This window comes from Coregonus lavaretus (genome assembly GCF_964263955.1).
Source record: "Coregonus lavaretus genome assembly, chromosome: 11".
Taxonomy (NCBI): domain Eukaryota; kingdom Metazoa; phylum Chordata; class Actinopteri; order Salmoniformes; family Salmonidae; genus Coregonus; species Coregonus lavaretus.
The window spans coordinates 43,695,239-43,712,269 of NC_139998.1; the positions used below are offsets into that span (position 1 = coordinate 43,695,239).

General features: G+C 47.9%; 1 protein-coding gene across 1 annotated transcript in view; it reads right to left on the reverse strand.

Moving 5' to 3' along the window:
• Positions 1-17,031, reverse strand: part of LOC311137652 (disintegrin and metalloproteinase domain-containing protein 10) — a 73,768-nt gene that overhangs the window by 25,980 nt on the left and 30,757 nt on the right. Inside the window, exons 7-8 of the mRNA XM_084172167.1 lie at positions 15,140-15,232; positions 14,766-14,934 (exon numbers count right to left, since the gene is read on the reverse strand). Of these exons, the coding sequence (XP_084028293.1) occupies positions 14,766-14,934; positions 15,140-15,232 (262 nt within the window). The remainder of the gene's footprint in view (positions 1-14,765; positions 14,935-15,139; positions 15,233-17,031) is intronic.

Here is a 17,031-nt window from a genome sequence, read left to right on the forward strand (position 1 = left end):
ATTTGGATTTGTTTAACACTTCTTTGGTTACTACATGATTCCATATGTGTTATTTCATCGTTTTGATGTCTTCCCTATTATTCTACAATGTAGAAAATAGTAAAAATCAAGAAAAACCCTTGAATGAGTAGGTGTGTCCAAACTTTTGACTGGTAATGTATATACAATGCATTTGGAAAGTATTCAGACCCCTTCCCTTTTTCCACATTTTGTTACGTTACAGCCTTATTCTAAAATCGATTAAATTAAAAATATTTCCTCATCAATCTACACACAATACCCCATAATGACAAAGAGAAAACTGGTTTTTAGAAATGTTTGCAAATGTATTTAATTTTTTTTACATAAGTATTCAGACCCTTTGCTATGATACTCGAAATTGAGCTCAGGTGCATCATGTTTTCATTGATAATCCTTGACATGTTTCTACAACTTGATTGGAGTCCACCTGTGGTAAATTCAATTGATTTGATATTATTTGGAAAGGCAAACACCTGTCTACATAAGGTCCCACAGTTGACAATGCATTTCAGAGCAAAAACCAAGCCACGAGGTCGAAGGAATTGTCTGTAGACCTCTGAGACAGGATTGTGGGGAAAGGTACCAAAACATTTTTGTAGCATTGAAGGTCCTCAAGAACATAGTGGCCGCCATCATTCTTAAATGGAAGAAGTTTGGAACCAACAAAACTCTTCCTAGAGCTGGCCACCCGGCCAAACTGAGCAATCGGGGGAGAAAGGCCTTGGTCTAGGAGGTGACAGGTTGAGAGCTTCAAGTTCCTTGGTGTCCACATCACCAGCGAACTATCATGGTCCAAACACACCAAGACAGTCGTGAAGAGGGCACGACAAAGCCTATTCCCCCTCAGGAGACTGAAAAGATTTGGCATGGGTCCTCAGATCCTCAAAAAATTATACAGCTGCACCATCGAGAGCATCCTGACTGGTTGCATCACCGCCTGGTATGGCAACTGCTCGGCCTCCGACCGCAAGGCACTACAGAGGGTAGTGCGTACGGCCCAGTACATCACTGGGGCCAAGCTTCCTGCCATCCAGGACCTCTATACCAGGCGGTGTCAGAGGAAGGCCCTCAAAATTGTCAAAGACTCCAGCCACCCTAATAGACTGTTCTCTCTGCTACCGCATGGCAAGCGGTACCGGAGTGCCAAGTCTAGGTCCAAAAGACTTCTCAACAGCTTCTACCCCCAAGCCATAAGACTCCTGAACAGCTAATCATGGCTACCCGGACTATTTGCACTGCCCCCCCACCCCCACCCCATCTTTTTACGCTGCTGCTACTCATAGTCACTTTAACTCTACCCACATGTACATATTACCTCAACTACCTCAACTAGCCGGTGCCCCCGCACATTGACTCTGCACCGGTACCCCATTGTATAAGCCTCCCTACTGTTATTTTATTTTACTTCTTTTTTGTTGTTGTTTTATTTTACTTTTTTATAAAAAAATAAATGCATTGTTGGTTAAGGGCTGTAAGTAAGCATTTCACTGTAATGTCTACACCTGTTATATTCGGCGCATGTGGCCAATAAAATTGAACCCGATGGTCACTCTGACAGAGCTCCAGAGTTCCTCTGTGGAGATGGGAGAACCTTCCAGAAGGACAACCATCTCTGCAGCGCTCCTCCAATCAGGCCTTTACGGTAGAGTGGTCAGACGGAAGCCACTCCTCAGTTAAAGGCACATGACAGCCCGCTTGGAGTTTGCCAAAAGGAACCTAAAGGACTCTCAGACCATGAGAAACAAGATTCTCTGGTCTGATGAAACCAAGACAGAACTCTTTGGCCTGAATGCCAAGCGTCACGTCTGGAGGAAACCTGGCACCATCCCTACGGTGAAGCATGGTGGTGGCAGCATCATGCTGTGTGGATGATTTTCAGTGGCAGGGACTGTTAGACTAGTCAGGATCGAGGGAAAGATGAATGGAGCAAAGTACAGCGAGATCCTTGATGAAAACCTGCTCCAGAGCGCTGAGGACCTCAGACTGGGTCCAAGGTTCACCTTCCAACAGGACAATCAAATCAAATCAAATCAAATGTTATTTGCCAAAAGCTCTGAATACAACAGGTGTAGACATTACCGTGAAATGCTTACTTACAGCCCTTAACCAACAATGCATTTATTTCTTAATAAAAAAATTAAATAAAACAACAACAACAAAAAAGTGTTGAGAACAAAAGAGCAGAAGTAAAATAAAATAACAGTAGGGAGGCTATATACAGGGGGGTACTGGTGCAGAGTCAATGTGTGGGGGCACCGGCTAGTTGAGGTAATATTTACATGTGGGTAGAGTTAAAGTGACTATGCATAAATAATTAACAGAGTAGCAGCAGCGTAAAAATATGGGGTGGGGGTGCAAACAATCCGGGTAGCCATTATTAGCTGTTCAGGAGTCTTATGGCTTGGTGTAGAAGCTGTTGAGAAGTCTTTTGGACCTAGACTTGGCACTCCGGTACTGCTTGCGAACTTAATGATGGTGTTGGAGTTGTGCCTGGCCCTGCAGTCATGGGTGAACAGGGAGTACAGGAGGGGACTGAGCACGCACCCCTGAGGGGCCCCCGTGTTGAGGATCAGCGTGGCAGATGTGTTGTTACCTACCCTTACCACCTGGGGGCAGCCCGTCAGGAAGTCCAGGATCCAGTTGCAGAGGGAGGTGTTTAGTCCCAGGGTCCTTAGCTTAGTGATGAGCTTTGAGGGCACTATGGTGTTGAACGCTGATCTGTAGTCAATGAATAGCATTCTCACGTAGGTGTTCCTCTTGTCCATGTGGGAAAGGGCAGTGTGGAGTGCAGTAGAGATTGCATCATCTGTGGATCTGTTGGGGCGGTATGCAAATTGGAGTGGGTCTAGGGTTTCTGGGATAATGGTGTTGATGTGAGCCATGACCAGCCTTTCAAAGCACTTCATGGCTACAGATGTCAGTGCTATGGGTCGGTAGTCATTTAGGCAGGTTATCTTAGTGTTCGTGGGTACGGGGACTATGGTGGTCTGCTTGAAACATGTTGGTATTACAGACTCAGTCAGGGACATGTTGAAAATGTTGGTGAAGACACTTGCCAGTTGGTCAGCACATGCTCGGAGTACACGTCCTGGTAATCCGTCTGGCCCTGCGGCCTTCTGAATGTTGACCTGCTTAAAAGTCTTACTCACATCGGCAACGGAGAGCGTGATCACATAGTCATCCGGAACAGCTCGTGCTCTCATGCATGCCGGAACATGTTCTAGTCTGTGCTAGCAAAACAGTCCTGTAGCTTAGCATCTGCGTCATCTGACCACTTTTTTATTAACCGAGTCACTGGTGCTTCCTGCTTTAGTTTTTGCTTATAAGCAGGAATCAGGAGGATAGAGTTATGGTCAGATTTGCCAAATGGAGGGCGAGGGAGAGTTTTGTATGCGTCTCTGTGTGTGGAGTAAAGGTGGTCTAGAGGTTTTTTTCCTCTGGTTGCACATTTAACATGCTGGTAGAAATTAGGTAGAACGGATTTAAGTTTCCCTGCATTAAAGTCCCCGGCCACTAGGAGCGCTGCCTCTGGATGAGCGTTTTCCTGTTTAGTTATGGCCTTATACAGCTCATTGAGTGCAATCTTAATGCCAGCATTGGTTTGTGGTGGTAAATAGACAGCTATGAAAAATAAAGATGAAAACTCTCTTGGTAAAATGTGGTCTACAGCTTATCATAAGGTACTCTACCTCAGGCAAGCAAAACCTCGAGACTTCCTTAGTATTTGATTTTGTGCACCAGCTGTTGTTTACAAATATACACAGAACGCCACCCCTTGTCTTACCGGAGTCAGCCGTTTTATCCTGCCGATGTTGCTTATAGCCCGCTAGCTGTATGTTGTCCATGTCGTCGTTCAGCCACGGCTCGGTGAAACATAAGATATTACAGTTTTTAATGTCCCGTTGGTAGGATAAGCGTAATCGTAGGTCATCTAATTTATTTTCCAATGATTGAAGATTGGCTAATAGGATTGATGGAAGAGGCAGTTTCCTCGCTCGCCGTCGGATCCTTACAAGGCACCCCGACCTACGTCCACGATATCTCTGTCTCTTTCTCCTGTGAATGACGGGGATTTGGGCCTGAAATAACAGGTCCACATTTAGTTAAACTAAAACGATACCCTGTTATGCTTCGTCTGTCACTTTGATTTGCTGCCCAATCAGCATCACTATATGCTACGAGGTTGAGTTTTTCCACCCCCTTTTTGTAACACAACTCCTGATTCATTGTCCCCTTCAAGTACCTCAACACATGTTTAGCTGTTATCCAGTGTTGCTCTTTTGGTTCTGATAGGTATTGTGACAGCTTGCTGACAATCCAACTGATATCCGGTCTTGCACATGTCATCACATATATCAAGCTGCCTATCACTTCACGATACCTTTTTGAATCAATAGGTTCACCATCACCATCAAAGTTTTGTTTTTGTTCACATGGTGTTGACCTTGTTTTACAGTCTGACATACCAAACCTTTTCAGTATCTTGGTTATGTACCTTGTTTGGTTCATCTTTATTTTCCCTTCACTTTGTGTAAAATCAATGCCTAGGAAATGTCTAAGCCTCCCAAGATCTTTCATCTAAAATTTTTCACTTAACATTTCTTTTACACTTGTGAGTGAGTCACTATCACTAGCAGCGATAATTAGATCATCGACCCAAATTATCAAAATGATCCTTTCTGTTGGAGTTTGTTTGTTATAAACACAGTGATCAGCTGGGTTCTGTGTAAAACCATTTTCACTAAGGTGATCATGCAACATTTTGTTCCAGTTCCTTCCTGACTGTTTCAGGCCGTACAGTGACTTGTTCAGTTTGCAGACTAGTTGCTCACCTGTATCTGACCTGACTTCAAAACCCTCTGGTTGCTCCATGTACACTTCACAGTCAATAGGAGCATGTAGATATGCTGTTTTGACATCCATCTGATGTAACTCTAAGTCATACTGAGCTGCTAGCTGCATCAAACAACGTACTGATGTCATATTTGCAGTTGGAGAAAAAGTATCCTTATAGTCTATTCCTGCCACTTGACTATACCCCTTTGCAACATATCTTGCCTTGTATGTCTCAGTCTCATCTGAATTGTTTTTGACTGCATAGACCCACCTGCCCCCCACTGCATTTTTACCCTCTGGCAGTGTAGTCAATGTGAATGTATCATTTTCCCTAAGGGAATCCATCTCCTCCTTCATAGCAGTAGCCCAAATCTCTGATTTTGGTGAAATCCTTGCTTCTTTGAAGGTTTGTGGTGCATTGCACATTACTCTGTAGCAGTAGTCAACACTAGGTGGTATCTGGTCATCACCCTTCACTTTACACTCATAGTCTTTTAAGTACTGGGGTTTCTTCCTCGCTCTGTCTGGATAGCGTGGACTCTGACTATCTGAAGTCTCGATTTGCACATCTTGTGTCTCTTCTGAATTTTGATCTGCCATCTTGGCTTTTGGCATGGGGGATTCAAATCTCTCCCCATGAAGATCATCACTCATTTCCAAATCTGTCTGAGTTTGGCGTTCGACTACACCTTTTGTAACGAACTTGACTAATCTTTTTTTAAGAACTTTTCCAGTGTCTGGGTAGTAGACTAGGTATGCTGGACTATTTTTATCATACCCGACAAAAATACCCTTTTCACATCTTGAGTCCAACTTTTTCTTGTTCTGTCTGTATGCATAGCAAACAGATCCAAATTCTTTCATCTTTGAAAGATCAGGCTTTCTCCCAGTAATCATGTAGTATGGAGTCTGTCCTACACGCTTACTGTAACACCTATTGCGAATTACTGCAGCAGTCATTACAGCATATGTCCACAATTTCTTTGGTAGGTTGCTCTCAAGTAGCATGCATCTTGCCATTTCAAACAGTGTTCTCCAATTTCTCTCAGCGGTCCCATTTTGATGGGGTGAGTAAGGGGCTGAAGTTTCATGTCTTATGGCATTCTTACTGAGCAGTGACTGGAACTCTTTGGCTGTGTACTCTGTGCCATTATCTGACCTGACACACTTTATTTTCCCATAAGGGGCCACATCAGCAATAAACTTCTCAGTAGCTTTTACAGTATCACCCTTTGCTTTTAGGAAATACACAAAAACTGCCCCTGAATAATCATCCGTAAATGCTAGAGTATATCTGAACCCATCTTTTGCCTCTGGCTCAATAGGGCCAGCCAAATCAGTGTGGACAAGTTTCCACAGGACATTTTCTCTGTTAAAGCAGCGACAGCCAACGGAGCTTCAGTCAACTTTCGACAGGGGTGTAACAAGCTCATCCACAAGAACGGTACCACTTTTGACATCGAGGAGTACGATAGACTTTACTATCTTAACACTGTAAGAGATTAAAATGATGATGCATGTCATGGGTGCTATAATATTCACACATGGCACAACATTCTTGGCCACTGTAATTTTGAGGATGTGTCAAAGTTAGAAAATGTGACAGAGGGAATGAAAATCACAGGTAAGATTGACAAATCTACCCTCAACTGTGAAATCGGCACACATTTGCCTTTTCATCAGGCTCTCTGTTTCTGCTCTGAACAAATTTTCCCTGTGTGCAGATTTCACAGTTGAGGGTAGATTTGTCAATCTTACCTGTGATTTTCATTCCCTCTGTCACATTTTCTAACTTTGACACATCCTCAAAATTACAGTGGCCAAGAATTTTGTGCCATGTGTGAATATTATAGCACCCATGACATGCATCATCATTTTCATCTCTTACAGTGTTAAGATAGTAAAGTCTATCGTACTCCTCGATGTCAAAAGTGGTACCGTTCTTGTGGATGAGCTTGTTACACCCCTGTCGAAAGTTGACTGAAGCTCCGTTGGCTGTCGCTGCTTTAACAGAGAAAATGTCCTGTGGAAACGACGGCACGTACAGCGCCTTCGTCAGCGTTGTTTTCACCCGACGACCAGTGTTGTCTCTCAGGTAAACTTCCGCTGCACCTCTCCTCTCCGCGACACCATTCGTTCTTGTTCCGTCAGCCAGCTCCACAGAATGTTTTTCCGGTTTGAAAGTCTCGTCAAACTCCTTAAACTTCCCGATGTCCGTGACTATATGTGACGTTGCTCCCGTATCAACCATCAGCCCTTTTTGTTTCAGTCCACGAACCTGACAGTCACTTATTCTGAATGCAAATGTGTGGCCTTCAGCATCTGTTGCTTGTTTCACATTGTCCCTTCTTTTTCGTCTGCAATTTGCGTCAGTATGTCACGGTTTCGGCCGAGGCTGCCTCTCTCCCTTGTTCGGGCAGGCTTCGGCGTTCGTCGTCTCCGGAATTCTAGCTGCCACCGTTGTATGTTTCATGTTCGTTTGCTTTTGTCTGTTTGTTTTCACACCTGTTTCTAGTTTGGGCGTAATTAGTGTCCTATAAGTTTCTCGTTGTGTTTGTCTAGTGTTGTGTGTAATTGATTTTCGTCAGTCGTGTGTTTCGCTCGGTTGAGCTTCTCTCCACTGCGCTGGAGTATTTTCGCACCTGTTTGTGCGCTGTTACTATTTCGCCTTCGTGCGTATTTTCGCCTTCGGGCCAGTTGTCCTTTTGCCTTGGTTTTGGCTTTAATACAAGTCTTTGGATTATCGTTCTGAGTCCTGCGTTTGATTCCACCACTACACCTACAGCACGCCCTGACAGAATTACACACCTACCATGGAATCAGCAGGAGCCGAAGCAGGACAGACGAGACTGGAGGCCCAGGTTCGGGAACAACAGGACCAAATCCTGCAGATGGGGACCGCCCTGCAGGAGGTGATCACCACCCTCCGAGGCTGGGGTACGCCTCCACCGCCTCCCTCCCTGCCAGCACCATCGGCCAGTCCGCCCATTCCAGCGCCGGAACCTCGAGGAGTCCGACTCTCTCTCCCGAGGGCCTACGACGGAACCGCGGCTGGGTGTCAGGGATTCCTCCTCCAGGTGGAGCTATACCTGGCCACCGTGCACCCGGCACCTTCGGGGCATGAGAGCGTGTCCGCCCTGATCTCCTGCCTGGCCGGGAAGGCGTTGGAATGGGCCAACGCGGAGTGGAGGAAGATCGACGCCGCGACTATTACCTTCCTCCGGCAGGGGAGGAGGAGTGCCCAGGAATTCGCGCTCGAATTCCGGACTCTAGCGGCAGATGCAGGGTGGAATGATCGGGCCCTCGTCGATCTATACAGATGTAGCCTACGAGAGGACGTCCGTCGGGAGCTGGCTTGTAGGGACACCAGCCTCTCTTTCGACCAGCTGGTCGACATGTCCATCAGGCTGGATAACCTACTGGCTACCCGCGGACGTCCTGCGGAGGGTCCGTCCATTTCACCCTCCAGCGCCTCCGAGCCGTGTCCCATGGAGCTCGGGGGCGCTGGCGCTAGAGAGAGGAGGAGTCGGCAGGCTAGGGGGTCCATCCACTGCACCAACTGTGGTCGGGGAGGACACACCGCGGCTAGGTGCTGGGGATGGCCTCCTAGGGGAGATGACGACAGGTTCCGCACTGGGGATTCCCTCCAGGTGAGTAGGCGCCCCACTCACCCAGAGCTCACTGTTGCCCATTTTTGTATGCCTGTGCGTTTTCCACAGGTAGCACCTCATTCCCAGCATAAGGCGCTGGTAGATTCAGGCGCGGCTGGGAATTTTATTGATAAGAAGTTTTGTTTAGCGTTAGGGATTCCCCTTATTCCTGTTGATGTTCCTTTCCCCGTTCATGCCCTAGATAGCCGTCCGTTGGGTACGGGCTTAATCAGGGAGGTCACGGCGCCACTTAGGATGTGTGCGCAGGGGGGTCATCAGGAGATGATTCAGCTGTTCCTGATTGACTCTCCTGCGTATCCGGTGGTGCTGGGCATGCCCTGGTTGAGTACCCATAACCCAGCTATTTCGTGGCAGGAGAGGGCTCTGATGGAGTGGTCTGCTCAGTGTGTGGGTAGATGTTTGGGTGTTTCCGTAGGGGCTACCTCGGTGGAGAGTCCAAACCAGGTGCCCGCATTGCACGTTCCCCCTGAGTATGGGGATTTGGCTATTGCGTTTAGTAAGGCGAGGGCGACGCGGTTGCCACCCCATAGGCAGGGAGATTGTGCGATAGACCTCCAGGCAGGAGCTGCGCTCCCACGGAGCCATGTGTATCCTCTGTCTCAGGAGGAGAAGAAAGCTATGGAGATTTACATAGACGAATCTCTGAGACAAGGATACATACGGCCTTCCACTTCCCCTGCGTCCTCGAGTTTCTTTTTTGTGAAGAAAAAGGATGGTGGTTTGCGCCCGTGCATCGATTACCGTGGTCTCAATCAGATTACGGTGAAGTACAGTTATCCACTCCCGCTGATTGCGACCATGACTGAGTCGTTGCATGGGGCGCGTTTCTTCACAAAATTAGATCTCAGGAGCGCGTACAACTTGGTGCGCATCAGGGAGGGTGATGAATGGAAGACAGCCTTTAGTACCACCTCGGGCCATTACGAGTATCTGGTCATGCCATACGGGTTGATGAACGCTCCGTCAGTCTTCCAATCATTCGTGGATGAGATCTTCAGGGACATGCAGGGGCAGGGGGTGGTTGTGTACATTGATGACATTCTCGTGTACTCGCCTACCCGTGTCGAGCATGTGGCCCTGGTGCGTAGAGTGTTGCGGAGGCTGGTGGAGCACGACCTGTATGTGAAGGCAGAGAAGTGTCTGTTTTTCCAGGAGTCGGTCTCCTTTTTGGGTTATCAGTTGTCTGCGTCAGGGGTGAAGATGGAGGTAGACCGGGTGTCGGCCGTGCGTAATTGGCAAACACCAACCACTGTGAAGGAGGTGCAGCAGTTTTTGGGGTTTGCAAATTACTACAGGAGGTTTATCCGGGGTTTTGGACAGGTGGCAGCTCCCATCACGTCTCTGTTGAAGGGGGGTCCGGTGCGTCTGCAGTGGTCGGCCGAGGCGGACAGGGCGTTTGGGAGGCTGAAGGACCTGTTTACCTCGGCCCCGGTGCTGGCGCATCCGGATCCCTCTTTGCCGTTCCAGGTAGAGGTGGACGCGTCAGAGGCCGGTTTAGGAGCCGTGCTTTCACAACGGTCTGGCGCGCCACCTAAACTCCGCCCCTGTGCTTTTTATTCTAAGAAGCTCAGTCCGGCGGAGCGGAACTATGACGTAGGGGACAGGGAGCTGTTAGCCGTGGTACAGGCTCTAAAGGTGTGGAGGCACTGGCTTGAGGGGGCTCAACACCCTTTCCTCATTTTGACGGACCACCGTAACCTGGAGTACATCCGGGCGGCGAGGAGGCTGAACCCTCGCCAGGCAAGATGGAGTATGTTCTTGACCAGGTTTACTTTTAAAATCACGTACATCCCTGGGTCACAGAATGGCAAGGCAGATGCGCTGTCTCGGCGGTATGACACGGAGGAGAGGTCCGTGGAGCCCACTCCCATACTGCCTGAGTCGTGTCTGGTGGCACCGGTAGTGTGGGAGGTCGATACTGAACTCGAGCGGGCGTTACGCACCGACTCTAGTCCACCACAGTGCCCGGAGGGTCGGAAGTACGTTCCGCTCGAGGTTCGGGATCGATTGATCTATTGGGCTCACACGTCACCCTCCTCTGGACATCCGGGTATCGGCCGGACAGTGCACTGTCTTAGTGCCAAGTACTGGTGGCCCACGTTGGCAAGGGATGTGAGGGTTTATGTTTCCTCCTGCTCGGTGTGCGCCCAGTGTAAGGCGCCTAGACATCTGCCTAGGGGTAAGTTGCTACCCCTGCCCGTTCCACAACGACCATGGTCCCACCTCTCTGTGGACTTTATAACAGACCTTCCCCTCTCCCAAGGGAATACTACTATCCTGGTCGTTGTGGACCGGTTCTCTAAGGCCTGTCGTTTGCTCCCCATGCCGGGTCTTCCTACTGCCCTACAAACTACCGAGGCACTGTTCACCCATGTGTTCCGGCACTACGGGGTACCCGAGGACATTGTGGCTGATCGGGGACCCCAATTCACCTCCAGAGTCTGGAGAGCGTTTATGGAGCGGTTGGGGGTCTCGGTGAGCCTCACCTCGGGGTACCACCCGGAGAGTAATGGGCAGGTGGAACGCGTAAACCAGGATGTGGGTAGGTTTCTCAGAACATACTGCCAGGACCGGCCGGAGGAGTGGTCAAGGTACGTTCCCTGGGCCGAGATGGCCCAGAATTCCCTACGCCATTCCTCCACTAACCTAACTCCATTTCAATGTGTGTTGGGTTACCAGCCGGTTCTGGCACCCTGGCAGCAGAGCCAGATCGAGGCTCCTGCGGTGGATGAGTGGGCGCGGCGCTCGGAGGAGACGTGGAACGCTGCACACGTCCACCTGCAGCGGGCCCTCCGACGTCAGAAGGCGAGCGCTGATCTCCACCGCAGTGAGGGACCGGTGTACGCACCTGGTGATCGAGTCTGGCTCTCTACCAGAAACCTGCCCCTCCGCCTGCCCTGTCGGAAACTGGGTCGGCGGTTTGTAGGGCCATTTAAAGTCCTGAGAAGGTTGAACGAGGTATGTTATAGATTACAGCTACCTGTGGAGTATAAGTGTATTAACCCCTCGTTCCATGTGTCCCTTCTCAGGCCGGTGGTAGCGGGCCCACTCCAAGAAAATGAGATCTTGGAGACTCCTCCGCCCCCGTTGGACATCGAGGGGGCACCGGCGTACTCCGTGAGGTCCATCTTGGATTCGAGACGTCGGATGGGGGGTCTCCAGTATCTAGTGGAGTGGGAGGGGTACGGTCCGGAGGAGCGGTGCTGGGTGCCGAGGAGAGACATTTTGGACCCGTCGCTCCTGACGGAATTCCATCGGGGGCATCCGACGCGCCCTGCTCCGCGTCCTCCTGGTCGTCCCCGAGGCCGGAGTCGGCGCACGTCTGGAGCCGCGCGTCAAGGGGGGGGTACTGTCACGGTTTCGGCCGAGGCTGCCTCTCTCCCTTGTTCGGGCAGGCTTCGGCGTTCGTCGTCTCCGGAATTCTAGCTGCCACCGTTGTATGTTTCATGTTCGTTTGCTTTTGTCTGTTTGTTTTCACACCTGTTTCTAGTTTGGGAGTAATTAGTGTCCTATAAGTTTCTCGTTGTGTTTGTCTAGTGTTGTGTGTAATTGATTTTCGTCAGTCGTGTGTTTCGCTCGGTTGAGCTTCTCTCCACTGCGCTGGAGTATTTTCGCACCTGTTTGTGCGCTGTTACTATTTCGCCTTCGTGCGTATTTTCGCCTTCGGGCCAGTTGTCCTTTTGCCTTGGTTTTGGCTTTAATACAAGTCTTTGGATTATCGTTCTGAGTCCTGCGTTTGATTCCACCACTACACCTACAGCACGCCCTGACACAGTATGAGTGGAGCTCATGCAAAAACTACACCACTGTCTCCGTTCTCTGTGCTCTCCAGTAACGGTACATTCCCGGGCCTTGTGCCCTTTCTGGCCACAGTTGAAGCAGGTTATCTCAGTCCCTTTATCTCTTCCTCTTGGCCAGCTAACTTTAATGTTACTTGCCTTCATCACGTTGTCGTCAGTGGAAATGGCGCTAAACTTCTCGGTGCTTTCATAGCTCCTCAACCTGGTTTTGAACTTGCCATAAGTTGTCGGCTCGTCACTCTGCGTTATGTGGATGGCAAACGGCTTAAATGATTCGGGCAAACCTTTCAGAATCATTGCAATCAACAGCCCGTCACTTAAAGTCTCTTCAGCATTCCTCAGTGCTGTAATAGCCATCTCAGCACGAATGATATAGTCCGTAACACTTTCATCAGCGTCTTTCTGAAGAGAAGTTAGCTCAGTGTAGAGGCTAATCACACGTGGCTTCCCTTTACCTGCATAATGTTCCCTCAATATCTTCAACGCTTTTCTCCCATCATCTGCTGCTTCTCTCATTATCAGGGAAAGACTTTTATCATCCAAAACCTGTATCAATTCGGCGTAGGCTTCTTCATTTTTCTCTCCGTCTTCTTCATCTTCATCCATGCTCAATATGGTGGCCTTTAGCCCTAGCAAACGCAAGTGCCCCAAAATCTTCGTCTCCCATATTTCATAGTTTTTTTCATCTCCGTCGAAACATAATCTATTCCATCGGCTTCCATGTTCCCTTCTGGGCCCATAACCTGTTGGTGCTGTCATATTCAGGACAGGAATACCGGCTTACTTAATGGAGGAATAAACACACATGTTCATCGTTGGTGTTTCAACCAGAACGCGGGAATGCCCTTTCTTTATTTTCGCACATGCACAGTTGTACATCTCTCATAGGGCATGACTGTACCAGTGTAAGAACACAATTTAATAACATATTAGTCTATATGTTAACAACTGAATTGAACTGATCCCAACCTGGTTTTTCAGTAAAACATGAACAGGTAGTTAACCACTACACTACCACAGTTTTAAGGAGTTCTTTAAACAACCTCCTTTATTGTTGCTGCTTCAAAATTACCATCCATTCCTATGCAATCAGCTTGTCACTTTGAAAAGGAATGTTACTTATGTGGGAGTGGAAAGTGGCGCCCCACCCCCCACCACACTGACAAGGTTTTTTCCCCTTTCTTTTTAGAGAAAGACATATGAACACACCCATATTGGGGGCATAAGAGGGCTGGCTGATTGTGTGTGTGGGGGGGGGGACAAAGACACACACACCAGGGTTCAACAGGGTTTATAGCACCATGAAGGGGAGGGGGAGAGGGGAGGTCACATAGGATTCATGAAAGTCACTCGCTCACGCCCCTCTGATCAGCCAATCAAAGGCGGCCCAGCTAACGATGTGATGGAAACACCCAAGGTGCTCCACCCACTGTGGGAACAGGTCCCCCCCCACTTCCTCACCAACAACAATAATAAAACAGAAGGCTTTGTCACCGGCCTGTGAAACCGCGGTGACATTAAGAAATGTCACATTGTCCATAGAATGGCAGCACTGTGTGTTTCATTGATGACATGCCAGAGGTGTTTTGCAAAGATTATTTGTTTCCGTAAAACACTTTACCCACAAAACCTGGGGTATTCAAACAGGTCGAGTTAGGTAAAATAAGATGCATATCAGATGTGGAAAGGTCAGATGTGAATTTCGCTTCTAGAGAAGACATTGGACACGCAACTTTGATTGGAGATGCAGCTGTGATTGGAGCGCAGTCAAAATTCAGGAATATTGATTGGTGAACTCTGTCCATAGGGAGAGAAAACTCACAGGGCATACGCTGTAGTGCCATAATTCAGCACACTTTGGAAACAGGCCAGCAGCAAAAGTATCTATTCTACACGTACCATCTTAAAAATCCACAGTGAGTGTCGACACGGCCTAGTTTATGGACCTGTAAAAGCACTGGGCCTGATAACAGCCATGTTAACTTCCTTTCAAAGTCACATGAAGATGATGCTGTGAAGGTCAAATATCCAATGACCCTATTTATTTAGACTTGGCATGGAAACATTTCCAATGTGGGTGTTGGGAGGGGCCGGGGATGACGGTGGCTGTCAGTGTGGCTATCTGTTATCAACCTTTCACTATATTGTCACATGTCAATGCCAGAAATGGACAAAGGGCAAATACCGATCACTTGGGAAGGTGCTAAGCTAGCTCAACTGTTACTAATAGACGCACTGCTCTCCACAACCCACAGAGAGTGTGGGTTTGTATGTGTGTGTAATGCGGTAGTGTTTAAGAGGTAGTGGGAGGGGGTGGGTCTATTTTTATGTCCATGTTGTGACTGCTGAGGGGATTCTGTTAGATCAGGTCCCATTACAGCAAGAGTGCTTGTGCCCGTGTGTGTGTCTCTATTGCTTTCCAGTCCTTGCCTCTCACCTGTCTTGCCCTCAAAGGCCAGCCCCAGCACTCCACTGTAGTCCCTGTTGGTCAGCAGGTAGGACAGACAGTAGTTTCCCCAGTTACTCTCAGAGAACAGACTGAGTAGCTTCTCTGGGCCGATGAAGGGCCGATTCAGGGGGTTGGTCTCGTCCTCCTCTTTCATGACCTATAGGAGACACATCAGCAGCACCTGAGGATGGTGAATTATGTATATAATAGCTCTTCCCAAAAACCATAAAGGAGCCTTTGAGTCCAAGGAGAAGAGAAAGAAAGGGAAAACATAACTAGTTTGTGAATTGCACATATCAAGTTGCTAGCTTAGCTTGATTAGCTTAGGGGTAATCATACTGTAGTATGAGTGGAGTTCTTACACTGAGGGATTTCACTTTGAAGTTGATTAGCTTGAGTCCGTCAAAGTCGGCCTTGTCATAAATATCATTCACCGCTCTCACGTAGGAGGCAACCTAGGAGAGAAGGACACAGAGACAAAAGAGGGAGAAGATTCTCATAAAACAGCTCACTGTGTTATATACACTGCTTCTCTATAGAGGACATTCTACTTCTCTGCTTGTGGAGAGTCATTGCAGTACAGTGGATATGGCATTAAGACAATTCATAATCTACTCCACAAAGCTATTTAATCCATTGTATTTTCAGCATGGGTGGGAGAACGGTGACATTGTACCTTACACGTGCAAACCAGTCACATGCTAACCAGTTCCTACAGAACATAGTATAGAATCCCTTTTCTTCTGCAAACAACAATGACGCACAGCGTGAACTTTCCATAAATATTTATGCTTCGGAGTGAGGAGACAGCAGCCTCGTCTCTGTCCTGTGAGAATGGGGTCACCAGTGACAACAAGGGCCAAATTTACACGCAGACGACGTCAGTGCATCATTTACAATGCTTGTTTTAAAAATAAAGACTTCCAGTGGCCACAACAAGGTCTTGTCAAGCACCATGGAAAACATAACTCGTCACGAGTGGAAAGAATCTGGCTAGGTCAGCAAAGGTGAGAAGAGAGGAGCAGATGGTGTAGCTGCCATGTGCCATTAAAAGCTGGCAGGGAGATCACATTCACTTACTGAGTGACAGACCTGTGTTCAGAATATTTGCTTTTTAAATACTTTTTTCTGTGTATTTGAATGGTTATTTGTAAAAAACAAATAGTCTACCAAATTGTATTTGCAAGTATTTTCAAATACTTATTTCAAATACTATTTCCAAACACCCGGGTTAAATGCATGGGAGTACTTGTTTTTAAATGTATTGAAAAGTGATTGAAGTGACTGAAATAGTATTTGAACCCAGGTCTGCTGAGTGACCGTCCTATTTCCTCTGGACTAGAATGGTCCTGTGTGACTTCACAGCAGAGGTGGTCAGACTTACGCAATCCCAGTTTACTCCATAGATAAACTACACATAGGCCTAGTAGTTTTTCATACAGTATAGTGCACAGCATCCCAGCAAGTCAGGCAATCAGCGGGTGGACAGGCAGGCTGGTTGGTGGGAGGTCACGGTGAGCCTTTGACCCAATAAGTCCGCCAGTTACGCCAGAATTCACTGCAGGTCTATGGGGCTGGGCCTGTGTCATGGGCATGGTGGCTCAAAGTCACACTACTCACTACTGGTACAAAGACTTGGCTGCAGCCGCCTTGGCAGCCCCTGCTGCCGTAGTAATAGTGCTGGGCATGGCCATGGTGTTACTACATACTGATGGGTGTAGCTGGCACAGAAGAGATAGAAGGCAGCCAAATGGCACTTGAACCTGTGTTGATATGCCCTTAGTATTGGGTTAATTTAGCCATATGGGGTAGCTAGAGCTAACGACTGGCACACCCTCTTGGCACCTATGTCACCCTGACAGCTCTTTCCTAATCCTTCCCAGTGTAATGCCACAGCAGCTGTGTGGTCAGAAGAGGAGAGGGCTTGGCAGTTGGCATAGAGAAGGTGGCTTATTGCACACACTGACTGCATAACCACCACCCATACAGATGACTCTAGCCTTTATGAAAGTTTAACTTAAAAAGCTAATGAATTAACTCATACTGTACATACCAAATGGAATTCCAACATGTTTCCTTAATAATCTGTTTTATCCAGTCATCTGACTGAATAGCAGCATTGAACTGTTGTTTACATTTATATTTTATTCAATCTAACTAATCCTGAATAACATCAAACACTATTAGGATTAGGGCTGTGGCGGTCATGACATTTTGTCAGCCAGTAACTGTCATGCAAATAACTGCCGGTCTC